This window comes from Haplochromis burtoni, unplaced genomic scaffold, assembly GCF_018398535.1.
Source record: "Haplochromis burtoni strain Fernald_Lab_line unplaced genomic scaffold, NCSU_Asbu1 Contig_250, whole genome shotgun sequence".
In the NCBI taxonomy this organism is placed as follows: Eukaryota; Metazoa; Chordata; class Actinopteri; order Cichliformes; family Cichlidae; genus Haplochromis; species Haplochromis burtoni.
In genome coordinates, this window is record NW_024582611.1 from 625,196 (window position 1) to 652,643 (window position 27,448).

At 41.2% G+C, this 27,448-nt stretch overlaps 1 protein-coding gene across 2 annotated transcripts in view; it reads right to left on the bottom strand.

Moving 5' to 3' along the window:
- znf608 (zinc finger protein 608) overlaps positions 1-27,448 on the bottom strand; it is a 76,045-nt gene that overhangs the window by 11,498 nt on the left and 37,099 nt on the right. The window contains exons 2-4 of one of the 2 annotated variants that reach the window (XM_005938643.3): positions 23,319-23,589; positions 8,134-8,221; positions 1,276-2,974 (exon numbers count right to left, since the gene is read on the bottom strand). In XM_005938643.3, the coding sequence (XP_005938705.1) occupies positions 1,276-2,974; positions 8,134-8,221; positions 23,319-23,589 (2,058 nt within the window). Of the gene's footprint in view, positions 1-534; positions 2,975-8,133; positions 8,222-23,318; positions 23,590-27,448 lie in introns of both variants that reach the window. The other variant, XM_014338857.2, reaches the window with a different exon arrangement.

Consider the following 27,448-nt stretch of genomic DNA (forward strand, 5'->3'; position numbering starts at 1 on the left):
GCGGCCATTCAGAAGTGGGATGTGAAGACTGTGGCGTCCCTCTCAATGACACGAATCAAGACACGCCTCACACATGATCAAGTGCAGAATTTAGGCCAAGAAAAAAAAGAACCTACCCTCCCCAACGCAGCTTTTGCTCAATTTGTACAGCCTTTGTTTGTTTTTTCTTTTTTACATCAGCATGGCTAGAGTCAGCGATTAATCGCATTGTGAGAAGACATGGGTTACAAATCTGTACAAGCTTATGGGTTAGAAAGGGTTTTTTTTAGCTTCTTTACAGCTAAGGTGGTAATTCTCTCTCTAAACATCAAAATCGTTTGCCTCCATCAAATCAAACAATTTTGAACGAAGTAGCATGTTAAAGTAGAGCTACACCACCACAGAAGCCACATGGTCTTTTTTTATTAGCACCTATTGGTTTAGCTGTACACACTGTGTGATTAATCTCTTTGTGACACTCAACAGCAGTCATTAAAGCACACCAACAACACCATCAGCGGCGGCGGCAGGTTATAGACACAGGGAGAAACTTACACTGGAAAAGGAAACATTTGAGTCCAGATCTGTCTGACTGTTTGGGTTGTGGAGTGATGAAGAAGAGGAAGAGGAGGGTGACTTGATGTCATCACAGTCTTTCATTGAGACCTGGTGCTGGTCCACCATGCCACCGTGCACTGACTTTATGCACAGGCTCTGTCCCCTTTCTCCCCTCTCACTCATCTCTACATAGGACAGGACAGGTTTGGGACAGCAACCTTTAGCACCGTCTGGACCTTTACCTAGCATGGGTCCACCAGCTGAACACCCAACCATATGTTTAACTTCCTCACTGTCTCTCACAGTCTGTGCCCTCTGCTTGGCACTGGATGTCTGGTCACAGCATTTGGAAGATAATAACAGTTTTTGGTCCATGTACAGTCCCCTTGAATACTGGCCATAATATAGGGACTGGGCCAAAGCTGTCTGGGTCTGACTCATAGCCAGCTGTAGCTGAGACTGAGGTGGTCCGTCACCTTTCTTGGAATCAGAGAACTCGTGGGAGGAGTTTTTATCATCCTCTTTCATTTCTTCTTTTCTGTCTTTCCCCTTGCAGTCGTGGGCTGAGCTTTTGTGGAAAGTCATGTTGCTGCTGTTCTGCCTATCTGACTGCATGTATCCTGACAGGTAGTAGGGCTCATAACTATGGTAGTACGGGGACTGAGGGTCTTTTGATGACGGGGTGCATGCTGTGGGTGGAGTTTTACCAGAGTTACTATGGTTGCTGTTGGAGCTCACCTCGGAAGAAGTTGAGGAGCCAGACTTGGATCTGATTCCATCTGACCGACATTCGGAAGATCCCCCATCATCTGCAGCATCTGAGATGTCAGAGTAGGCGGGACTGTTATTCTTGCTGCTGCTGTCTGCTGTACCCAGGCAACTACCACTTGCATCAAGGCGTGATGAGCTACCAATAGAGGGACTGGGGGCATTGTCAGTAAAGGTGTAGACCTTGTCGGCCTCGGCACGAATACTGGCCATCCTGCTCTCTTGGCTCTCACTGAGTCCATTCATTACATCCTGCTTGCTGAGGTGTTCCTTTAGAAGGCTTCCAGAATTCTCTTTCACCCCAATTTTAGACCCAACACCATCATCCATTTTTATTCCACTGCTGTCTCCATTAGGTGTTCTCACTGCATCTTTGTTATGTTTGTCTTTAAGTCTCCGCTTTTCTTTTTTCCTGGTCTCCTTGCAGGTGACCAGCGTAGCTTTGACCAGGCTTGGCTCTACAACAATGCTTAACTTTGGCTTGATGGGTTTCAAAGGAAGATTTTTACTAGTGAGGCCTACAGCTGCCATAGGAGATGGCTGCTGTGAGTTAACAGCATCTGCTGTGCTGGATGGATATGTTGTGTTGGGTATGGCGATAAGTTTAGGGGGAGCAGGGGCTGGAGCAATTGGCCGGTTGGTCCTTGACTTGGACAGCTTCTCTACCTTCCCGTTGGCCTTCTTGCCCTTATCACAGGCACTTCCCTTTTTCTCGATCAAACCTTCAGCTTCCAGTTTGGGCATCTCGACTGAGGAGTTCCTGTCTGGGACCATGCAGTTCTCCAGAACCACAGTCATGTTAGATATGATTGGCAGATTGCTAAGGTCATCAATTAGACCATCTTTTAGCAGTGAGGTTCTTCTGGTTTTGGAGTTGGCTGTGGGGCTGTGGTCGGTACTGAGAAGAAGTCGTCTGTTTTTAGGTGACCCCACTGTGGTCACCTTATACAGAGGAGCATTTTTCTTTGAGGAGCTGTTGGTATTAGTGCTGTTGTTTGTCTCTGAGAGGTCATATGTCATGTTGCTGATGCTGTCCTCGCAGTCTGATAGCCGTTCTTCGCTCTCCCCATCCTTCATGGGTTCCAGTTCAGGCTTCCGCTGCTCCTCAACCTCCAGGTGTGCATGCGTCTGGTGGTAGCGCAGGCCATTGATGTGCTTATAGCGCTTAGTGCAGTTTGGGTGGGGGCAGTCAATGAGGATGGGTGGTGGTGGTGATGAAGCACAGCCTCCTCCTGGATCCATAAACGATGGGTCAGATTTACCCTGTGGTGTGGACGGGGCGCTTCGGGATTTTGCACGAATCCTCTTCCCATTGCCATTTTTAACGTCATCTGAGGAGACCAGGCTGAGATCCAAGTCAGATGGTGGCTTGTTCTTTCGCTTCCCAGATGAGAGAGAGGCTGGTTTCACTTCCTCCACAGTGAAGAAAGAAGGAGGTGCTCGGCAGTTGCTGTTGATGAGGTTAAGACTGCCTCTTCTTCCTTTGCTGTGGATAGGTGCAGCTGTTCCGGCCACACCACCTCCGCGGCTCCTGTGCTGAGACAGACCACGGACTTTGGCAGCAGGGGTCGGCTCTACACAGGGTCGATCGGCCATGGCAATTCGCATACGCTTTCCCCGGCCACGACCACCTGGTAACTCAGGGTCACTGGAGGGTGATTCACAAAACCTAGACAGAGGAGGAAAAAAAACAATGAACTAAGTAAATTCCCTTTGATCAAATAACAGTCATACTAATCAATTAATCAAAAGCCCTTGATTAACTGATCATCTTTAAGTGTGACTAAGCAGAGTTTCTGACAATTTTGAGGTGGGTAATAACACAATTCAATCGAGAAAAGACTTCTACAGCTGATCTTAGAGCTTTGAGAACGAACAGTTATTGCCCATAAATCTGGAAACGGTTAAAAGGCCATTCCCAAACAATTTGAGGCCCATCATTCTACCATAAGAAAGATTGTTCACAAATGGAAAAACATTCCTGGGAAAGTCCCAAAGAAGGATGTTCCAGCAAATTCACCCTAAGATCTGTCACGATCCTGGGTCTTATGACCCAGTGTTTTGAGTTTTAGTTCATTTTGATGTTTATAGTATGTTTAAGCTCATTAGGTCTCCTATGTTCATTTGCTTATTAGTTCCCCCTTGTGTTTCCAACCCATGTTAAGTCTCCCCTGCTCTTCATGTGTTTCATGTCTGTGTCTTACGTTGTCAAGTTCTAGTTGTCATGTCTGCGTCTCATTATGTTTCCTATTTTATTTTGTAGAGAGCTTGTGTTTTAATATTATGGTTTATGTTTTGAGTCCTTTGTTGTACTGTTTCTTGTTTCCCTAGGTCTCAGTTATGGTTATCATAGGTTTAGTTCTTTGGCTTTGTAATATGGCTTCCCTGTGTTCCATGTTGTGTCTACTGTGACGTTTTTGTACCATGTTTCAGGTTCCTACTGTATGTTCTGTCTCCCCAGTTGCTGTTAAGTTTACATGTCTAGAGTTCAGTCAGTGTGTTTCCTGTTTTACTTTGGAGGTCCGTGTCTCATGTCAGTGTTTCTAGTTTTGCTTCCCTTGTCTCGTCCAGCCTGATTACTCCCAGCTGTGCTCTCCTTCTGTGTCTCATTCCCTCATTATCCCTCTGTGTATTTGAGCCCTGTGTTTCTCTTTGTCAGTGTCGTAGTCCCCCTCATGGCTGTGTTTCCCTGTGTGTCAGTTTATCCATGCCCCAGTTTAGTTTTGTTATATTTTTGTGCCATTCTGCAATAAAGCAGCTTTTTGAGTTTTATTCCTGCGTGGTGAGTTTTGCGTTTGGGTCCTTCTCTTGCCTGCACACAGCCGAAACATGACAAGATCAGACAATGTAATACTGCCAAAAGACAAGAGCTACTTCTACAGGTCTCTGTTAATCAAGGTGTTATATTGGTCAACTCAAAGTCCAGACTGTGACAAGTCTGCAATGCTCTGAACTTTAAGACCTCAATTAACTGAAGCCACGATGTAAAAAAGAGTGGGACAAAATTTTTAGACAGTCATGTGAAAGACTGATAAAAGGACTTCAGGTTGACTTGTCCCAAAGTTCAAATCATTTGACTGGAGTAATCTTGGGCATGTTAAGTACAACAAAAAAATATAGTGTCAAGTAATAAATCAGATAAGACATGTGGGAGGACAGTTGTGCACTTCCAAAAACAACCCACACTGACGCCACAAAATACATAAAAATAATTAAACTCATTCTGCTCTGCGAAAGCAGCCTTTGTGTGAGTTAGAGAGGGAAGGTTATTCAGAAGGTAACTCTTTAAGTTCTGAATAATAGAAAAACAGAAATAGGAGAATGAGCAACTTAAAAAGTAACTGTGGAAAGTGCAATTTGGGTTAGTTAAGTTATTAAGAAACTCTTTCAACATTGTACTTCCAAACAGTTTGTTTTGATTTTACTCTTCCACACAAGGAAATATGCTTCGAAAGTGAGAAAAGAAATTGCTTAAAGATGACGGCTGTGCTGTGATTTTGGCTCCAATAACATGTAAAATACTGAGACACAACAGAAGGTTTCTTACTTTTTTCTCTCTCATACTGTGCTTACTAATGAGGATGAAGAGGGGTTGTCCTCTGATTGTTGGTGTTTTTCATCTAATACTGTAGGGTCTTTACCCTACAACACTGACTTGAGGTGACTGTTGCTGTAAACTATGAACTGAATGCTATTCAGGACAGCCCTAGTGTTGTTGTATTTGTAGAATATATATTCCATTATTTATTGTTGAGGTCATGACATCTTCCTTAAATCCTGAGCTGAAAACAAGATTCTCTTTTTCATGTCCATGCTTTTGTTCCTGAAAGGTTTTCATTTTTTATACCAAGAACAGCTTGTTCATATCATTACCCAAACTGAACTCCAGAATCAGACAGAGACCCCATGAGATAACATATTACCATTCAAGGCTCATCTGAACCAATTTACCCAGTCGTCAGGCATAAAAATTGACTTTTTTCTGTACAAAGCCTGCTCCTCTTTTGATAACATAAAAAAATCCTGTACAATCCACAGTTATCTCTGTATTTGATATGGAGACATTTTGTATTCACTTGCCGTCCCTTCTACTTTGAAGTCTTTTGATGCTGTTTACCTCGGTGCCTAGCATCTTAACACTGGAGATGCTTTTCCACACTCGGATATTGTTATTCATATCAAAAACCTGTCTGCTGTGATGAGAAAAATGCCTCACTTTATGTTTATCCGCAGTGTAAAGCATGGCTTTAGACGCCGGACTCTGAACCTTGCATCGGGGCTGGCCTTCTAATGCATTAATTATGACACGTTATCACAGGACTGATTTGTGTTAAATACCCAGTGAATAAATTCTGACCTTGGAAAAAGAGTTTTGGGTATTAATCACCTTATTAATGGAACGGACTGCAGAGCACGTTGAGACTAGACTTTCTCGTCTCCCTCTGTGATTTTAAAACGATGATATCTCACATTTTCTGTGATGTTTGTAATTGCTTTTTTCTCCATCAGTGTGTCCCTGAATGTCACAGAAGCAGCCGGAACATGCAACTGAAATTTTATGTATTTTCCTTTGACATTTCAAGGATATCTCTTCTATTTAAAACGTGTTTTTTAATCAACTGAGTGATGATGCTTTCCGACCACTCAACTTTTTAATAATCTGAAACTTATTTTTGATATTTCATCCAATTTTAGTTAAATCTTTCAGCTGCGTTTTCACTCAAAAATGGATGAATCAATCATAGAAGAGGAAGAGTTTTATTCCATTGAATTATATAACAAAACCCAGATTTGGTCACCATTGACAGACGTCCACACTGATGAGAACCCGAATGAATTTGGTGCCCGTTTTCTGAGATTAAGCAGTAATTGCCATGACAACAATCGTTTACATACAGGGTTGATAATTGAGAGGTTTCATCGGAGCGAGGAGGGACTGTCACATTTTCCACTCAGCAATTACAAAAACCACTCATCGTTTATGAAACAGTTGAGATGTAGAGTGGAGAGCGTTTTTGTTAAAGCTCATCACAACAGCTGACAGCCCCAAAGCCAATTGAGCCTTTTTATCATTTTAGCAACATTAAAGCACTTTGAAGAAATAGGTGCTCTTTCCAGTTAATCAAATAAACAATCAGCAGCAAATAAAAGCCAATAACAATAAAATGATGAAACAAAATGCGGTGGATCAAACAGGGAAATAAACCAGGCAGCAGTATGCCCTTAAGTGTGTTTACAGTGGGAATATGAATTGCTTGGGGCCTGATTTCAACAGTAAATGTCTGAGAGCTTATAAGAGAAACACACTGCGAAGCTCACAACCCAGCTTAGCAAACCAAATTGATGTTTTGAAAACCGAAATTCATACTAAACGACTGCTATAACCTTCAGCGCAGAGAAAAAAAACTGCTGCAAAAACCTCCTGGTGACTGTATTAAGCACCACATTAGCAGGCAAGGCGCTCTATTTAATCTTTAATAATACCTTTCTTTTTTGTCTAAATGAAAGTGAAAGACAGATCAAAATGAGCTTCCACCTAAAGACCTGACTTCTAGTTTTGAAATGTTAATGAAAATTATTTCACCACAGATGCCATCCTTGAGTAAGGAACCATCTTTTAGAAACTTAAAGTAAAGAAGGTCCAACACATTTTTCATTGGTTAGTTTTTTCTTTGTCTGTCTGTCTTTTTTTGGCCTAGACTACTGAAACTTTTCTCTGGAAAAATCAATTCATTGCCATTGCAAACAACCCACACAATGCACTGTGGCGTGGGACCAGTACCAAACTGAAGTATAAAATTTAATGTGATATAAGTCCTGGAAAGGAGAATGGCCTGACATGATTTATAGCGGTCAGCAGCTCCAACCAAACCTCCCACTTGATTTGTCTGAGCTCCACTAGTCTTGTGTGTTTCAGTGTGAGTAAAGTTTGTCTTACATATTAGAGGAAGACTCGGCACCAGAGCATATGAACTTTGACAGGGGGACATCAACTCACTTTGCTATTTCATTAAAACACTCCCACACACAGCAAATAGACATGACTACTATCATTACTGTTGTTATGGATAAATAAGCTACTTGAAAGCACATCACAAACAAACGCACACAGTATGCTCATACAGAAATGTATCCACAGACACAAAGTGCAAAATATCTCTCTTAGACTGCAAAGTGTAGAAAGCAGGAGATACATTTTCTCACAGACACAGTTAGTGTCTGTGAGTGCAGAATATTCTCAACATGTTTCCATTTGTTTTGCAATTGTTAAGTGATATGATGCTTCAGAGCTAGCCTCACAAGCTGACGAATCTCTTCTTAGCTCCGAAGCAATGAGAGGGGTGCATCTCAAAATCTCCTGCCTAGGACCATCTGCTCCAAAGTCAGCGTCCTCCTCAGTCATGCTGGTTAGCGCTGTCGCTGCAAAAACACTAAGCTGTTAACTGAATAACTTGAGCTGCAGCAACTGCTTTTCTACTGTAATTGAGCACTCAATGCACTTTATGCAACAGGCCTAATTCACCCAAGCACTTTTTTTCCACACTTATGTGCGTTCTATCTAACATTCACACACATTCGCACTCCAGAGAGCAACTTGGTGTTCAGTATCTTGCCCAGAAGCGCTTTGGCATGCAGAGTGGAGCAGCCAGGCATTAAACCACCAACCTTCCAGCCTACTCTACCTCCTGAGCAACAGTCACCCCATAACGTAGATCAGCAGAATTTTGCTGAAGGAGCACAGTGACCTTTTCGGCTGGGCCTGGACCCCAAAAGCCTGTCTACAGTGCTGGATAGAGGCAAGAAAAGAAAGTAAATAGTAAATGTTACCTTGGAGGAGCCCAGTCGTGTTTGGTGCAGTCTAACAGAGTTCCCACGTAGGTTCTCTTCCTCCACGTCACATTCACCACCAGCACACCTGTCAGCCGCAGAGGAAAGGGACGGCAGTCAGCATTGGATTCACTGACAAGCCTATATATCAGAGTTTGGCATAGAGTTCAGAACACAAACCCCCACTCAGCATCCTAGATAAAAATAATTGTTTGGCCCAAAAGTGTCTCACATCTGCAGTTTTCTTTGGACCACATTTGGCTTTGATCGACTGCACTGGCTCAGGGAGAGACTTGTTGCCTCGACTCAGCCACAGTTACACTTTACACGTGCCAGATGTTCGGTCTGTTGTGACACACCACGATTGTCACAACCCATATTACTACGTTATGCTCGCCTCATTACTGTTGGCCCACACAACAAGTGCTGTAACTAAGTTGTACTTGCCAAAACGAGTCCAGATCAAGCCCAGATGTGACTGGAACGAAGGCTTTAATTTACAAGGGTGTTCAGCTACAACGCTGTTCTGAAATATACACACTCACATGCACACATTTAGAGGAAATAAGATCTCAAAAGTGATTTTTATACAGATATTTGACATATCAAACAGTGACACAGGTGTGTTGAAAGATCTGCTGAAGTGATTTTACAGCATATCAACTGTGTCTGAAAGAAGCGTTCACCTTTTTTCACCCTTTTCCAGGCCCTCTGTGGAGCCACGGAAATTCTCATTTTTCTGTTCTGGCTTTTATCTAAAGACGAACGTGTAATGAATGATGAAACAATAAAATGGAGCAGACCGCATTTTAGAGGAGAGAAAAATCGCTGCGATGAGCAGACATCTGAGAACAGCAGCAGTTAATAGTGTGGAAATAAAAAGCCGTGGCAACCTGAAGGACGGAGTTCAGGCTTTTAAGAATTGTTTTCAAAGTGCTTCACGTTGTTTTGCTACAGCCTGTGAAATCACTCGGTCTGATATTACTCAGGAACATCCTCGGAGGAAAAATACAGTCTTACATTCTTGTCAGGTTTTTGTATGGAAGAAATATTTAGTCTTCAAGGTTTAAACTCTAATCTGAAGACGCTTTAGCCATCTGAAATAAATGCCTCTCTCTTCTCTCTCGCTCCCAGACTGACATTTGAAAACCATTAACCTCCGTTTTGTGATGCGCCAGCGGCAACGCCAGGCAAATCAAATTTTGGACGCATTACAGCTTTAAAACGAGGCTTGACTGCAACACACGACTCCCCGCTCTTCAATTATGTCTGATAGCCGCCACCTTCACAGAACACTCTCACAGATAAATGAGAGGCAGGAAACGCAGCCAAGAAGGTGGATGTGATCAGGCGGAGGCCCTAAAATCTCCAGTTAAAATCTCCACTTAATGAACTGGACGGATTTCATTAGTCAAGAACTTAACCCTCATAATTTCCACTTTAAATACTCCAACAAGGCTTTGATCAAATGTATTTTCTACTTTGTTCAGCCAGGTCCTGTCTCATTTTCATGCCAAACTGGAAAAGGAATGTTTAGGAACGCAGGAACGTTTAAAAACACGAGAAGGTCTGACGTGTAAAATGAAACAGATTAGTGTTATCGACCACGTTAACTCGTTGGTAATAAAAGTCAGATTTCCTCAGGTTGTATCCTCCAATTTAAGCAGCTTTCAAATGACAAATTCAGTGGTTTTATCAGAGGTTGTTCGACTGACTACTACACCAAATGACTTTTCAAGCATTTTTAGTGTTGCAGACAAACATCCAACGCTGCAATGAAAAGCTCGCTGTTTTGCTAAAGCTGTAGTGTGCCTCCATCATCTCGATCATGCAGTACAAGGCAGTCATAAAAACCGGTCTTCTCATCTTGACATTCAGATGACTATGAACACGTTTATCTTCTTTCTATCTTCTTGTGTTCACACTGTGCAGTTGGATTCAAAGCAATAAAAGTGAGCACATCAACGGAAGATCAATACATCAAGGAGCACTCAGACTCCAATCAGCAGAAGTCCTGTGAGAGAAAGCTCTCTAGACATGGTCTCACAGTCTCTAAATGACTTCTTAGGAGAGCAAACGCTCAGATTTGGCTCAGATGCAGCTGATTTCACAGTGAGCAATGGAAAAAAGACATCAGAGCATAACAGTGGTTTTAAGACTGATTCTTTTTTTTGTTTCTTTCAGACACATGAAACAGATTTCCCTAAAACTTGAATGCATTGGTGTCCAAACCCAGGCCTCGAGGGCCGGTGTCCTGCATGTTTTACATGTGTCCTAGATCCATCACAGCTGATTTGAATGGCTACATTACCTCCTCATCATGTCTTGAAGTTCTCCAGAGGCCTGGTAATGAACTAATCATTTGATTCAGGTGTGTAGACCCAGGGTGAGATCTAAAACCTGCAGGACGTTACAGAGTGCCCTCTGGTGGACAAACTATGCAATGTTAACACATCTAAAATGGTTGAAGGGTGTTTCTCTTCTCCTTTTTTTACTTTTTATTTTTATTTACACATAAAAGTGAGGAACCTTCTAGTGGCCAGCAGAGCCTTGTGGAAACGATCAAACATCCCTGCTACCACTGTGTCGCTGAAAGTCTCCAATGGTTCTTCCTTTTCTTGTTTTGCAGAGAGCGTCCTCCCTTTCTGCAACTGCTCTACTGAAGGTAGGCCAGGTTGACAGACATAGCTGTGACATAACTCTGGACTCTCTGTGAAGCAATGGGACTGACCTGGGTCTGTGAGCACCAACTCCCAGGGGTGAAACGGACTGGAGAATGCTGTATGCGAGCAACTGAGTATGGACATCAGTCAGCAAAATACAAACATCCACATGCCTGCCCAAATTGGCTACATTGCTGTACAGGCAATGTGTAATGTATGCAGGAAATATGAGCAGACAAAAGGTCAACTACCAGAAAAACTGCAAAGCTCGCTCCCACTTCTCGGGTTCAACTCAGCATGGAAGTGAACGGTGTGTTCTACAAGCTGGGCAGCTAAGCTGAGCACTGGAGTGATGCATGTTACATGCAGATTTCACAGAGACTCAGAAAAGTCCTTTGGGGAGTCAACATAGCTATCTGTGACAGCTGGGATAGACTCCACGACCCTCACACAACCATGAGCTGGATGATGGATGGATGGATTTTTCATTTATCAGCTGTTACAAATGACGATACCAACGTTTCTCCACAGTCACTTGGACTCAAGCCCACTGAAATAAGGTGTATATAAGAGCTGGTTTAGCAATAAGAGTTAAAAGATGGAAAAACAGTGGTCAGCAGGGGCCAATTCCTCTGGTTAAAAAAACAGAAAAACAAAAACTGAAGTTATAGACGAAAATAATCCCACTGCTTCTGATATGTAAACACTATCCCGATGATTTTTTTATGTCAGTGACGAGTTTCAAGTCTTATTGAACACTGAAAGGTTTGTATTCATGTAACGCAGTCTGTTATCCGTGCAGCATAATGACACTGAAACTAGTTTTCGACTGCCAGCTGAGATTCTTTCTCTGCAGTCTTGAGCCTCAAATGGAGGTAATGCAAGTACAGATGCTCCCCGAGGACTGGAAACAAACCACTGCAAATATGTGAGAAACTGCTTGCTGAGTGCATTCCTCGGTATGCCTCTGTATCTTCTGAGACTATAAAGGTTTGGATATAGCTGTAAATAAAATCCTCTCTTGATTCTGTTCAGTCACTAAAAGTTCATTTAGAGGCCAGGTGTGGGTTTTTGGAAGCTGTGTAAGGCCCAGGGGTGCAGCTGCATAAAGCTCTCACCAGTAAAGCAGATTTTTAAATCATCAGAGTTATAAAGCTACATATACACATGGCTCCGCTGCATAAAAGTCAATATTTGTAGAACTGCAGGACAACATGTATAAGCCTCATTTAAATTCTCATCACAAATGTACACAAACAGCCCAAAACAACATGGTTTGAGGGCACATCACCACTCATTAGTCGTGTTAGTGAGAAAAAGGGCCAAGAAGACATGCAATTTAACCAATTTGCAACACTGACGACTCTCTTCAACAGCAGAACAGTTATTTTATCATAATTATCAAAATGTAACATCAGAATCATGCTCAATAATACATTTATGAAGCATATTCTGAAATAGGCTCAGTAGATGAGACTCAAATTAAAGAAAAAAATGACTAAAATGTAAAGAACTGGTCCAGTGTTTGATATGCTCCCACCTGACTAAACTGTCACTGGCTGGACAACTGGCAATTTTACATTCACAATACAAAACGCACAGCAGGACCAATCCATTACGGGCAGCAGGAGGTATTTTCACATAACTGACTTCTGGCTTAATTATATTTAAATTTACTGAACTTACTGAACAAACTAATTGACACCATCTCAAAGATGCCAACAAGATGTGTGTAAGCTTCACAGTTTTCAAATCACAGCTGTCAACAAGGAACATTATGTAAAAACACTAGTCTTACACCTGCACTTTTTTGAGTGGCCAACAGGGGGCGTTTCCTGAGGATGCAGATATTAGCCTGGTGGCATAAAGGCTATAGGAAAATGACCCTTTGGCTTTCCCTGATTAATGACTAAGACTATGATTAATGAATAAGTTTATGTCCTCAGTCGCTAGTTTTAGTTAAATAAGTTTTATTTAACACAGCACGATGTTTATTTATAAATTAGGGACCCCATTATAGTCAAAATGGAGAATAAAGCAGGGTGTGCTGTACCACATGACTGACAGGTAGCTGTTGCATTAGCGTGAAGTGTTCCTTGTTTTCTCAGTCAAATCCACCTCTAGTTTGCCACATCTGGCTTCAAAACACCAAAATAGCAGTGCCAAAGGGACTTTTCAAATGTGCAATATCACAGAGGCTATTTTTATCTTCTTTAATACAGTCTGTGGTAAATAAAGCAGCTACAAGCTGGATGTGACGCCCTCTCTAAATGGAAAAACGGCTCAGAGACTTTTGCTATGATTTTACTGACACAACTGAAAGGCACTTTGAGTTCACGTTTCATTTCTTTTTTAAATGCCGCATAAATAAAATTGACTGAACTTGACTGAGATATTCATCATACAAAAATTAAGCTCATAAATGAACCTTTTGGGATGAAATTTTTAAAGATATCTGTGTAAGCTGTAAAACAATACCACAAGACATTATTTTTCTATCAGGTTTTGTCTTATTTTACCTGCAGGGTGCATCCTCGCTGCTCATCATTCTTTTATAAATACCGGTTTATGCGTTATATAAATGGCATTTGCATGATTTTTGTGTGTATGCATCATTTATACATCTGGCCCCTGGTGTGCAGCTGAGGAGCACTGATTAAAGCGAGCCGTGCGCAAAGACAAGAATGTGGCGTTCAAGCCAAATTTCAAAATAAAAAGTCAGAGGGTCTCTGACAGCTGGTCTGACTAATAAGACAGCTGAGATGATGAGGTCAATACAGGGAGGTTGACGCATACTGTGTACAAAGAAAGGGTTTTGTTTGACCTAAAAACATAAACAGACATTTTAAACTGGCTTTCCTGTAAATCAGTATATGTCTGTAATGTGCAGGCAGCGGTCCTCGGAGTCAAGAAACAGCCGTGATGAACTGGTTTGGTAACTTTAAATAGCAGAAGCAAGAATCTCAGATACTCATCACGATACAGTGATGATGCGACTGTATCACAATATAGTGACTCATTACATTATAAGACAGTCAGTCAGCTACATACCGTGATACAATGAGTCAGATTGGAAGAGGAATCGGTTTGAAATGCCAAATTCCACAAATCTCCAGAGACTGATTGGATGGATTCAGCTCTCAAGTACTCAGCGCAAACGAAGGCATGAAGTCATTAGCATGAAGTCAATGAACAGAAGCAACCACGATGCACCCGCTGGGCCAACGTTAGCACTGATGACTTATAGATCCTTGGTGTGGATCTTGCAATCCTCATCAGGATCACCTACAGTGGAAACACGTCTCACATCAAGTCTACACATACACTGCAAGAGACCTGATGATGATGATGATGATGAGCGCTTGAACAATGGAGGAGTAAGCAATACGATACTGCTGCATCAACATATCTAAACCATATCTAAAAGAGCTAATGTCACTTCTAGTTTAATCTTTCATGAATTTCTTGATATCTTATTGCAGGCCCACGTGGATGTGAAAAATCTACTTCTTCAGTGCTGCATTGCTTGCAATAAAGAAATGAGCAGCAATAAAGTAATAGAACAAGTCAAGCAGACAGTAAAACAAACTGATGGTTAAATAATAGTTGCACAAGGACAAGGATAAAAGGGTACAAGATGTAGGATGAAGTAGATGAAATATGTAGAAATAAAGTCCAAAGTACAGCAATGGAGGTTTTCCTCTTCACTCTCGTGCCCCCTGAAACCTCGCTCGGGCTGAAACGTGACAGCGTTTCTATTTTTAGTCAGCAAGTCTCTTCTTGGGAAGAAGCCAAAACACTCAATAGGTCGTCAGTTTGTGTCTCGCTGTCATGAACGTGGGCGTTTGTGCTGCTATTAGAGAACCTGTGTGGCATTCAGGATCTCTCAAAGTCTGTTTCTAACACTTATTGAAATAAACGCCCTGACTCAATTTTACTGCTTCACAGAGGCTTCGCACAAACAAGCAACCACTTTTTAAAAGAGAGTGAGCAATGGCTGAGTAGTGCTTGAACTAAACGCCCCTGAATTCAAGCATCTCTATCTGAGGGACTTCAGGGTTTGTTTGTTATGAGTCAGGGAAAAAGAAAATGTTCTCCGCATTGTGCGCCCTCTCTTTATCCTCTGCACTGCAGAAAATAACAACATCTTAATGGAGAAATTAAAAATGAATGTCTTTCCCTCATTCACACGTACTCTGCATTGACTCTCTGTTCATTTTCTCCCTCGCAGTCTGAACCTGCATCTGCTTTTGCTGTGAAACGAAATGAAAAAAGATGCTCGAGCTGCACTGCTGCATCCAAATGTGACATCCACACTGCACTGAGTGCAGTTTAAGTGTCTGTCGAGGCTGTCAGAATCACCCAGCTCTGCCTCGCCTGTGTTTGTGTCGCTGCTGCTTCATATTTTTCTGCTGATTTGCTCTAAGCTCTCGGCAAGCATCCCCTGACTTCTCCTCTGCAGCTGTGTGAGCACTGTCAACAGCAATCCTTAAACCTGAGCCAGTCACAGTCACTGAAGTTGACTCCACAGAATCACATGTATTTAGCAATAAAATGTGCACTTTCTCATTGAAGTGCTGGTAAATTAACGTGATTAATTACTGCTTCGTGAGATTTTGGAGGGGAATTTTTGAGAGAATGAGGAATTATGTATCAAGTCGGATTTGTCAGGAGGTTATTAGAATGGATGGCAGGCAAGAAGGTTCAGAGTCCTATATGTGTAATTGCTTAGTCAGCAAAAGCAGCTTAGATAAGGTTAAAGAATAACAGTGCTAATAAACTTGTATCAAAACAGTGCCCCTGTGATGGACACTGCGTCTCCTCCAGTGCTTCCAAACAATGATCGTATTACTTGATTTTTATTTTTGGTATCTGAAGAACATTGCAGGAGAGAAAACCTGTCAAGCAAAGATTGCGCTGCCACAGTTCAGATCATTTCCTCTGAATGTCCCCCTATAGACACCTCGGGATGTTACAGTAAAACTTTGCTTTGACAGCCTCATCCTGAGGGGCGAATTAACTGTGTAGGATCCCTTGAATGCTGAAAAAATGATGAGTATTATCCTGGTCTCACTTATCACCTGACACATTGCCTCCAGGCTTGGAAACTGTGGATTCTCCCACTACAAACTGCTCGGCTGTAGCTGAAGACTAAGCTCATCACTTGACGATCTTCCACATGATATTCGGATCAGTTTGAAACGGAAGTTGATGTTTCTCGTCTGTACAAGTTTGAGGTCTGTGGTGAAATCACAGAGTGCTATTTGCATGTGGTCGTTTTCAGTTAAGCTATCCAAAATTAGCAGCTGAACTGAAAACGATCTAGGGTGTATGAAAACATGACCTTAAACTGGAATTTAAATCTTATTAGGGGGTTTTCTTATAGCCCTTTTCCACTAGTAACTACTCGGGTCGCCTCAACATGGCTGCACTCAATTTTTAGGGTTTTCAATTAGGTGGCCGTACCTGGTATCAGATACTTTCTAATACCAACTCTGCCGGGGTTCCAAGCGATCTGATCCAAAATGTGATGTCAGCAGGTTAGTCAGTGGTGCCACTTGATGAGTCATGAGTGCCTCTTTCATGAAAATCGAAACCGCCATTTTCGAACCTGGCAACAAGGGAAATGACTACACAAAAACAACACCGTAGTCCTCAAGTCTGACAAAAAGCCATACACTGAGCAGCGGGTATATCGCCCCATTGTTGAGGTGTTCAGTTCCCATCCGAACGATCACAGGACTTTCATGATCGTGTTGCTACAATGACAGCACATTAGGGGGTACTCGATCATAATGGAAACGACCAAAACCAAGTTGAGTCGAGCCAAGTAGGTACTAGTGGAAAAGGGCTATAAGACTTGGGATGAGGAGCTTGGCTATCTGAAGGGATAATGCCTCATGGCCACCTCCCTTTGGAAGTTTTCCGGGCATAACTTATGGGATGAGTCCCTGGTGCAGAACCAGAACTTACTGGAGAGATTTCACATCTCATTTGGCATGGGAATGACTTGGGATCTGCCAGGAGGAACTGGAAAGTGTTTCTGGGGAAAAAGATGTTTGGAACACCCTACTTAGCTTGCTGCGACTGTGACCAGACTTTGGATAAATGGATAAATGGATGGATGGATGGATGGATGGATGGATGGATATCCACCCTTAATGACATCCAACACAAGAAAGAGTAGATTAAAAGAGCAGTGTGATGCTTTTGGCTCACAGGAATTAGCTGAACATGCACTGATATCAAATGATAAGGTTATCATTTGAAACTTTAACCACGCTCAGTATGAGCATCCCAGATCGGAACAGTGTTTGTGTTAAAAGAAATTTTAATAGTTAGATTTTATGGCCAATAAGATGAAGGAGCTACTTAGTTGTTATTACATGTGATTATTTTGTGTGTTCATTGAAATGCAAATCACTTGCTGAGCATAATTATTTACAGTACTTGTAATTGACTTAATGTCTAGAATCCAGACAGACAGACTGAGAGATCCGAAGTCATGGAGTTTGTGCAGCTTAGTTAAGAATCGAGCCAATCACTGTTTGATTAGCGCTCATCAGAGTCTGGTCCCCCACAGGGAAGAAGACGGGGAGGAGGGTTGAAGCTGAAATGGTGGTCTCTTCTTCTCCTCCTTTCTGTCTCCCCAATTAGTATTCAGCTTAATTAACATGCAACCTGCATCTCTCCCTCCCGTATCCCTCCGCCGTCACAAGGAGGGGGCTCCAGTTATCACTCCACCTCCCGAACAATAGTCCCTGAGCGGCAGGAAGAAAAACACTATCTCTCTTTGTCTTTCTGTGTCTCTCTCTTTGACTCTGACATTGTCCATCGCTTTCAGTCTGCATCACTGATGAAATGCTTCTTCTTCGTGCCTCTGTCGGTCTCCTCCTGCCTCCGTCTTTACATTCCTCTCCATCTCCTCTTATCCCTGCGGTAGTTTAAAAATACAGACTAAACCTCTGCTACAGCTCTTTCCATTTCCCCACTTCTCGCTCCATCCATCCATCTGTCAGCCTGTTGAGACAGACTGAGCACCGAATCTATTTTCTTGCTCTTTTTCTTTCCTCTTGCAGCCACCCTCCATCCTTTTCCCTGTCTGTGTATTATTTATTATCTGGTGATATACTGCAATTTATGTCTCTATATCATTATTTATTTGCTCATTAGAGTGTGTGACTCACTTTATCCTAATATAATAACGTAACGCATCATCTCCCTGATGCTGTTTCTATTTATTTACTTGCACAAACCTGGAAACACAATGCTTTGATGTTTTCATTTAGTGCCTCCACTGAGGGGTGGGGGTGGGGGAGGGTGGCGGGCTGGAGGATGTTGTCACTCCTGTTTGTTTCTTTGTTTTCTACTCAGCAGGGTATCTCAGGGAAGAATCGGTGTGAGATTGGTGGGAAGTCAGAAGCTTTTGGTGGTGAACTCGGTAACAGTATTTTTGCCTTATTAAACCATGAATTTTACGAGCACAAAGCAAATGTAAAATTCAGACTCTTTTAAAAAATTAAATTGGAAAAGGCTTGCTAATCCCTGAGACACTGACATCAATGAGAGAATCTCCACAAAGAATGACACCAGCCAGATGGTGAATTTGAACCCACGACCTTCTTGTTGTGAGGCAACAGTGCTAACCACCGCACTACTGTGCTGAAGATAGAGAGCTAATTACAAATGAGAAAAATTAGAATTGGAGGCTGAGGCTTGAGGCTGACTCCCAAGTTGTTCTGGAGAGACTGCACTGGGCTGGTGAGTTGTTGAGAGGGTTCAAATTGATCAGATTTCCTTTAAAGAGTCAAGATAAACAAATAATTAAATACACAAATATTCACTTTTGGAGAGAAGAAATATTTGGAATTTAGAATTTAACAGTTTACAGAAAGATATTTTGAGATATTACCAGCTGACCAGAGAAAAAAAACTATTCAGGATACGTCTGCAGAGTTAATCTCTAGATTCATGTAACATCACAGCATTTAATACCAAGGTAGAACCTTTATAGTCAAAAGAAGATCAGACAGGCTGGAGTGAAAGTGGGTTGCAAAGCAGCTTGCAAATACACAGTTTACATAGCAGTCCCTGCTTGAACTATAGAAGTGTATCAGCTGAACCATGATGGGTGTGGACTCATACTGAGATCAGCTGATCAGTACTACACTAAATATTGTTGAGTCTGTATCACAGTGTTTTCATCTGTAGTGTTGCGTGTTTGAATTAGCTTCTTGATTTTTGTATATCCTTTAATACTGAAAACTCATTTCCTGCTCACACAGAAGCTGACTGTTGCTTTCTCCTTCAGTAAGGTAACATTTATGCAAATAAGGTAAAGTTTATAATATCTACTGATTCAGGCCTACATTTCTTGGGAAAAATGTAATTAAAAAAGAAAACCTTAGATATTTCTTTCAATACTCTAACACACCCCATAGCTACATGTTGTCACTCATTAGTTAGCTTTGAAACCTGAAGTTGAGGGTTTTAGTTTGGGCACAATTATATCCTGATTCTCCTTTCTTTATGCTAATGAGGACAATAATTTACAAAATGAACATCATGTTGGTTTTAATAAGACTTAACAACAGAGACATGAACTCATCAGAAAAGCGTTTGTTCAAACTAGATTTGGTTTTCTACAGATGTTTACAACATAATTGCTCCCTATTGGCAATTAGAAACAATCAGGTTTACGGCACTTCCACATTGGCTTAAATTTTAACATTCAGTTTTTATATACAGTCTGTGTCACACCCCCACCCCTATCTCAGCCTTGGAGGAGGATTGAACGCTGATTTCTCATTTTTCTAAGACATTCAAGCTTCATTTTAATTTTTTACCTGCAGTTTGTTCCTTCTTTTTAACTATTTGAGGTCGTCAAGGTCCACGAGGATACATCTAAGTGTATTCAAAAGTTTTATCCACAGTTTGTTTTCTCTGACTTTGCCTCTTTGGGCCCTGTTATACAAACAGTCTGAAGTGGGAGATGCATTTTTCACTTTCTTTCTCGTCTCCATCTCTATCCTGTTTAGCAGCAGTCTTGGCCAGGGTTATATTGCCCTGCACTGTGTTTATATTTTCTTCTTTATTTTTTCCTGGGCAGAGCGAAAAGCACCAGTTAATTAATACTGGGGCACTTCTACGCCAAACTCAACACTCAGCTTCAGAGGACCAGCGGCTGGCAGAGCGAGATGGGCAGTGAGAGATTGGATTTATTCATTAAAAGCCTGCAGTAAGTTATTACACCTCCGCTGAGAGGCTGCAGTGCTGAATGCTGTCCTCGTTAACGGCCTATCAAAGTGCGGTGGCGTAGAAATCGGCGGGTGAATCATCGGGCCGTCTGATCTACAGCCCAGCACTCCCATGGTATCATTTTGTAGTGTTGGATGTGTTTCTAGTTCTGCGTTATTTGGACTCATGAGCGCGCGGTGCAACGCCAAAACTGCTCTCACGAGAACGTCCAGCCTTGTTTGAAAAGAATCGTGGTTATTTTTGTTTGTGGGACTGAAAGGTCTGGAATAATAAAAATTAGTACTATCATCTACTTTTTCTTGTAACATATGTTTTTCAAACCCACACAGATTGTAGCAATGCCCGCTTTAATTGGGCCAAGCGTATCTTTTCAGGGCACAAACAGCTGAAATATTCAACTTTTTTTATATGCATATTTTCACTCCAAAGAGGAAAAAGTTGGCAGATGATGTTCTGGCTGTGGGTTGCAAAGATGGCTGAAAGTAAAAAGGAGAAGCTAAAATAAAATCTGATCTCCAGTGACAGGACCAAATTGAGGAAGTGCACATCGTTAAGGTTAGAGAAAGATGGCTGCAGTTGATCGATACTGATATTTGGTGATTTACAGCTCCGGTTCTGAAAATGTTGAGACCCTGAATAAAATGTAAATAATAATAATGCAGTGAAAGTCCTCATTACAATATATTTACCTTCATACAACATCCCATCTTTTTGGAATTTGGGTTGTAACGGCAACTCATATTGGTAGCACTGAAGTTCTCCTGGTGCAAATTTACAGACATTTTCTGCCTGTTTCTTATGTCTTTTGCTGGAAAATGAAGAAATGTTTCTTCTGGGTTGGCGATGAAAGGCTTGAGCCTTGTGAATAAGATCTTAGTCACTAAAATAGAATCTAAAATGAATGCAGCATATTGCGGTGGAGCCCTGAGCCTATAAACCAGGTAATCTAAAATATATTATCCAGTAAAATGTGAAAGTACAAGACAGAAGAAAATAAAAGGCCAAAAAATGTAAATTTACTACCGCTGGTCTCAGGGCGCAGACTGTAGAGCTCACTGAAGAATATTGGTGATATATTATGGTTGGTAGGCTTGGCAGTGGTTTTGATTTTGTTTTAAGCTTCACCCCCAAAAACAGAAAGATGCTTAACAAAGTAAATGGAATTTTCAATTTTTCATGTGACAAAAGGGAAACAACCTCCAAATCTTTACAAGATATTAGAGAAATCAAGGACTGTAAAAGTTTTTTTAATGTAGATCAATCATCCAAAATTCATCTGCGACTTGGGGCTGTCAGTTCTGTCTGTGCTTCAGTGGAAGGCAATCCTGCTACTACTCCTATCTGCTCGGCTCATCACCCATAGTACAGAAGCCAAGCTGTGCAGATGTGCATACAACATCAAGAAGCTGTCGGTGGACGGCTGGTTCAAAAAACAAACAAACACACCAAAGAAAACCTCACTGAACTTTGCTTTCCTCTCAAAATTTCTAAGTCTTTTTTTTACTGAAAAACATTTTTTTAGGGCCAGAACCTCTTTGCTGGGTGTCAAAACTGTTTTACTTGAAGGACATTTCATGATATGTCACGTTCTCTAGACCCCATCCCTTTCTTTGGCACAGTGTCATCACTCTGCTGCATTATCTCCACGGCTTTACCAGATGCATCCACACAGACCAACAAATTGCCTCGCTGTTTAATGCTTAAACCTTGGTGGTTTCCCATCTTTGCTCAAATAAGAAAACGGTGCATTATTTTATGCAACAGCCGAGATGCAAAAATGCTGAAAGCACAGGAGAAGAGGATGTTGAACAAACTAAAAAAGGACTCATCGAGCTGGAGTCATAGAGCGATGAAGTCGTACATCGCTTAAGAGACTAAAGTGTGAAGCTGTCTATCAAAGTCTGTAGAAAAATTGTACCTCAGTAAACATTTCCTGCTGAGTTTATAGTCTTACTGACTCATTTTGGATCCTGGTGACTACAAATTAAGTCAGTTTTCTAAATTTTGATCATCCTAATTTTCAGAAAGGATTAGCCAGAGACATGCTTATTGGATGATGACCTATGACCGATAAGCCAATACATCTTCTCAGATAGTTAAACACACAAACCCTACAGCGCACATCCTTCAGTCACATTAAATCAGCGCCTGGTGCCAAAGGCATTAGCTGTCTCACAGTCACATCAGCTTCTCTTCAAATCAGATTTCCCCACGTTGCAAAAATCCATTCACCCACCCAATAAGGTCGTCGTTTACATCACACTTTTACATTAAGGTCACTTGATAATAACTGGACCAGCTCCATAAAATAATTAACGCTCTTGAAAGTTGCATTATGATGTGCTGTGTTTTCCTGATAAGAACTCATTATGGAAATACCAAATATCCCAACGAGCCAAAGCAATAAATAAAAGTAGAATTTTTTCCTCAGCTCTAAGTAAAAACAGTCTGTTTCCCTAGAGCTGTCAGAAATGTATAAACGGTCCTTAAATGAAGAGTCTCCAGTTACAGTGTGATTGACTATATCTCACTGAAAACGCCGTCTTTAGTTTTAATGAGACGGACTAAAACAACAATTTGCTGTAAGCATAAACCCCTTTTTTGTAAAGAGGCCACCCTGCGTCAGAAGAATGCTTTAAACTGAATCCTAAATAAGCAGGATAGCTGCAACAAATGGAAACAATAATAAAAGAAAAGCATCCCTGAAAGAGAGTTTAGACTTTTCCACTTGTCAAAGTAAACTCATGTCTCGCTAAGGATCAGAAAAGCTGCCAGGGCGTTTCAGGCATCGCAAATTCTACTGAAGCATGGCAAAGGTATTTCATTTGCCCGTGCTTGACACTTTAGCCTTTTCACATTCTCAACGTCATTCAGTGCATTCCTGGAAACGCTCTGACTCGCTGTAAACGAGTTTCAGGTTTTCTTCATATTTCTACTTATTTAAACCCATTCACAACAAATGACTTTATTCTACCTCAGACTGTTTCTTGTGTCAAATCAAAACACTGCGAGGAAGGTATAAAGGTTGGAACAATACTACTGCTCCGACACACACTGAATGCCAAACACTGTATCCATTATGTTTTCTTTTTTATGGTTTTTCTACCTTCAAGGCAGCCACTGCTACAAAAGACCTTGCAAGAGGAGAAAGGAGTATTTAATAGCCCCATAAGTCTGCAGATTCTTGAATGTAACCTGGGTTTTAATGCTTGATGTGCTAAAATTGTGTGTTGACCAGTGTGAGGTTTCAGGAAGAATGCTCACCTTCTTCTGTCTCATGCCAAACGATACCCTCCAGGTTGACACTAGTCCCAGGTTGGCAGGGCCCCAAGCAGGCCGAATCACCCTCCAGCGCCCCTGACGCAGCTCCATCCTGGGTGTTGGTGCCGATGGACCTCGTCCTCACCGCCAGCTGCTTAGGGTTTGAGGTGGGCAGGGCCGGGGGGGAGAACGAGGGGGCCGAGGGCAGCGAGCATCCAGGGGCCCCGGGGTGGCCTGGAGCTGGGGGAGCTGGGACTGTGAACATGGGGTCCACCTGCAGAAAAGAGGATTCATTAAAGATCAGATTATGCCACTCAGCTTAGTTTCAATATATTTAATGAAATATATGCCCATGATTGAGCTTCCGCTTCTGCTGAAATTAATGGGAGAGAGAGATGGGCAGAAATATAAGGAAAAGGATTATTAAAGTCATTTTATTATTACTGGAGTGAATCCAACTGACAGATGATTATTTCAGTGTTGGATAATGCTGCATAATGGAGGCAAGAATCGGAAGGACATTTTAGAAGAGGAGACATTTTCTCCAAATGTCACACTATTCATTATTCCACCCTCAGTCTGCAGTTACCAGCTTCCTAATACTGAGTGTCAGCTAATCATCTCTCAACTGTATCCAGACTTTAAAAAAATCATTTTTTCTCACTCGGTCTGGTTCGATTCATCTTCATCTCTCTTTCCTGGCTGGTGGAGTCCTCACCCTTGTGAAATGCAAACATTTCACACTCGTTGAGCAGTTTTTGAGAGCAGAGGCTTGGATGAATGTTTCCAGCTAACGCACACACGTACAGAAGCTGCACATTATAATTAGCTTCCACTTTTGTACAGAGTGACTCAGAAAAATAATACAGTAGTGCAAGAAGGTAACAATGGATACATTCAGTGTGATTATAACAACAACAAAAAAAGTGTTTCTGCCAGGAAAGTGCTTAGACCCTGCGGCTTCTGGGGCCAGCAGGGCAGGGGACAATTTAATGTTGCACTCAATCCGTGTAGCCTATCCACCCACTAATTGCTAATTGTGGAGCAGTGAGAACATTTCTGCAAACACAAGGAGGTGGAATGAGACGGAGAGAGATGCAGGAGAGTTTATTTCACGCTCTCAGCATCAGGACAAAAGTAACTGCTCAGAAATATTTGGAAATCACACATGACATATTCAGAATCTTTATTGATATTAATTGTGTAACAATAATGCGTGTGACAACTGTCAGTGTAACCAACATCATCAACCCTTTGAAGGCTGGATTCAAATTCACAGCACACCGGATTTGTTCTATATTAATATTAATCAATGTTAAATGTGGACATAATTGTGAGAAACACTCCCTTTCAAAAAAAAACTTTTCAAGCTTTTTGTGTGTGAAAAGGTTAAAAGGAACACATTAGATATTTTAACGTTTATAGATTGTCTGTAGATTTTAATGTATTTGAGTCCTCCTGCTCTCTGGGTCACTGGGAGCACTGGTTGACATTATGGAGCTGTCGAACAAAAACGTGAATTTCATCTGTTTAAGATGAGGGTTTGATATATCAGAGGGATTTCTTTTCAGATGTTTTTAAGTGTTTTGATTGTAGTAAAATAATTTCCTGTAGGTATTAAAGACATCATAGTGTCATTTTACAGTATCAGCTATTCAGATTTCAGGAATGAAGGGAACGGCAGCAGAGAACTTGTAGCAGCTTTCTCCCAATAGCATCACCTTCATCCACATCAACCAGCTGCTTCTTATACACACACTGAAGCTTCTGATGGGCTTTAACTTCACTTCTGATGTTTAATTATCATTTAGAAACCTGTGCCAGCATGAGGGGGCGCCCTCATGACCACTCAGCATGCATTAGAACAATACCAATATTCTTAGGTCTTCTTCTTAGCCTACTTTGGGTTTAAAGGATCTGAGGAAAGTTTATATTTCACATCACTGTGCACATTCAAACATCAAACCAATTTGAGTCTAAATGCAGGAACAATAACACAGAAAAAACAATCCTATTGGTGTATCCATCACCAAGGCTTATTGTATACAAACAGATGAAAGAAACAGTAACATGTAATCTATGCGTCATTTAAAGCTCTGTACTCAAGTCTTAAATTGGGAAAAATCAGAAACTGTTTTTTTTAGGTCTGCTAATTACAGAAAAAGAGGGAGCATAAATGGAGTAACATGTTTTAAAATGGCAGGCAATTATAAATACGTTTCTATCAGCTCAACAAATACCAGCAAACACACAACCTCTTTCTGTGCAGTGCTAAAAGCTAAAAGTATAGCTGCTGTATTTGAGACTGAGAGAACTCCAGTCAGAGATGGAGAAAGATGTAAAAAAGACAGGACAGACGACTGCACTGATCAGTGCAAACAAACTGAGGTATTAACTTTATGTTATTAAAGCAATTCATGAAAAAACTCGGGATAAACGGGTTAGTTTGCAGCACTGTTTGCAAATTTACAATAAAGTGTTGGACTGGTGCACAGTGGCTGTGGTGTTCATGGTCAGATTAGGTTACATCAAGTACAGCACAGATGAATTTGAACTGAAGCTGATATAAAGGCAGCAAACTGTCTGTCAGTGTAGGGGATGAAAATCAGCCAAGATAGCTAATGGATTAAGTTGTGTAAGATCAGCTGATCACCTGTACAAGAAGAAATCTACTGGACCTCACAACAGGAATTATTGTGATTTGTGGTGCTTTTCCGTACACTCAGCCATTTTCACCAATATTAGCGTTCCCCCATGTGCCAAATCCCACTTTAACCCTTGACTGTTCTTGTTTTTTCTGTTTAGGTGTAGAGGCAAAGAAAAACCAAAAACGTTTGTATACCCATGGACTGCTACATTTTATCATTATATAATTAAAAGAACAAGAGCTTCAGTTAGCTTGGCACGAAAAAAAGCTGGTAGAAATGTCCTTCAAAGAGCTGCTTTTTACTATTTTGGGTATATTTCAGAGCTTGTACATTTTCACTTTTACTTGAATAAAGAAGTTTAATGAGTACTTCAGCTTTTATAGGAGTATTTTTAACACATGTATCATAATTCTACTTAGGTAACAATTCTGCACTTTTGCCAGTTCTGCAGGGACCTGAAAAAGTTTATTTTCAGGTCTGGTTAAACGTCAACATCACCATTGTTTCCCACTATATTAATCAATACTAAATTAGTTCAAACTCAAAAAAACAACTCCTTAGTTTTTTGTGAAACGTTACGAGTCATTTCATATTTCTTCTTCGATTCCAGGCTCCAGTGGTGTTTCATAAACCCAAGAACATGTTTTTAAGTTCATGGCTTGTGAGTGATCTTAACTACTATCATCACCATAGTTAGATGTAATGAAACCCATGTCAACGGTGCCTTTAAGAGCTCCTCTCTTATCTTCACCACTTATTATAGTCCCAATTACAGCAGCTCTGGGAAATAATTCTGCTGAGAGAGCAGCAGCAATCAGCAGTGAAGGATTTTTCTCGCCATTATGACTCAATAAAGATTACGGGCTTGACAGATATCTCACTGCGCGATATTCTTGAGTGATTTAACGCTCAAAAGAACTTCTTCACCACGCTGTGTCTGGAAGTGCCCGAGAAAACAGCAGCACTTTGTCAGGTCCGACACGGAGCTTTTCTGTAGTGTTTGGTTTCCCAGATAAAGGAGGTCCGCTGCTGTTGTGTTATTATGGAGATCAATCAGTTCCTTGCAGGTTTCTCTAAAAATTGACAAGAGAAGATTTTTCTTACTTCTTTAGAGAGAAAAACAAAAGACTCGAGGGTGCCCTGCACCTTTTTTTAGAAATGCCTTTACTTTTTCTTCTACAGCAGATTTCGATACTGCCAAGTTTATTGTTGCAGCTCCAGCTCACTTTGGAATCAGGGCCAAAAAGGTTATAATTCAAAAAATGTTATTCAATTGTAAAAAAAAAAGGGAAATAGAAATAAAAAAGAATTTCATACTTTGGGTTAAAGTCTGAAAAAGTATTAGTGGCCTTATTAAAGGTTCTCTTTTTAATTAGGCCTCAGTCAGTAAAGGCTAGAGACCTGGGGGTTACTGCCAGTCACTAGAGTGAAACTGGTTCCAAGATTACGGTACTGCACTAAAAACAAGAATGATTGCTTTGGTTG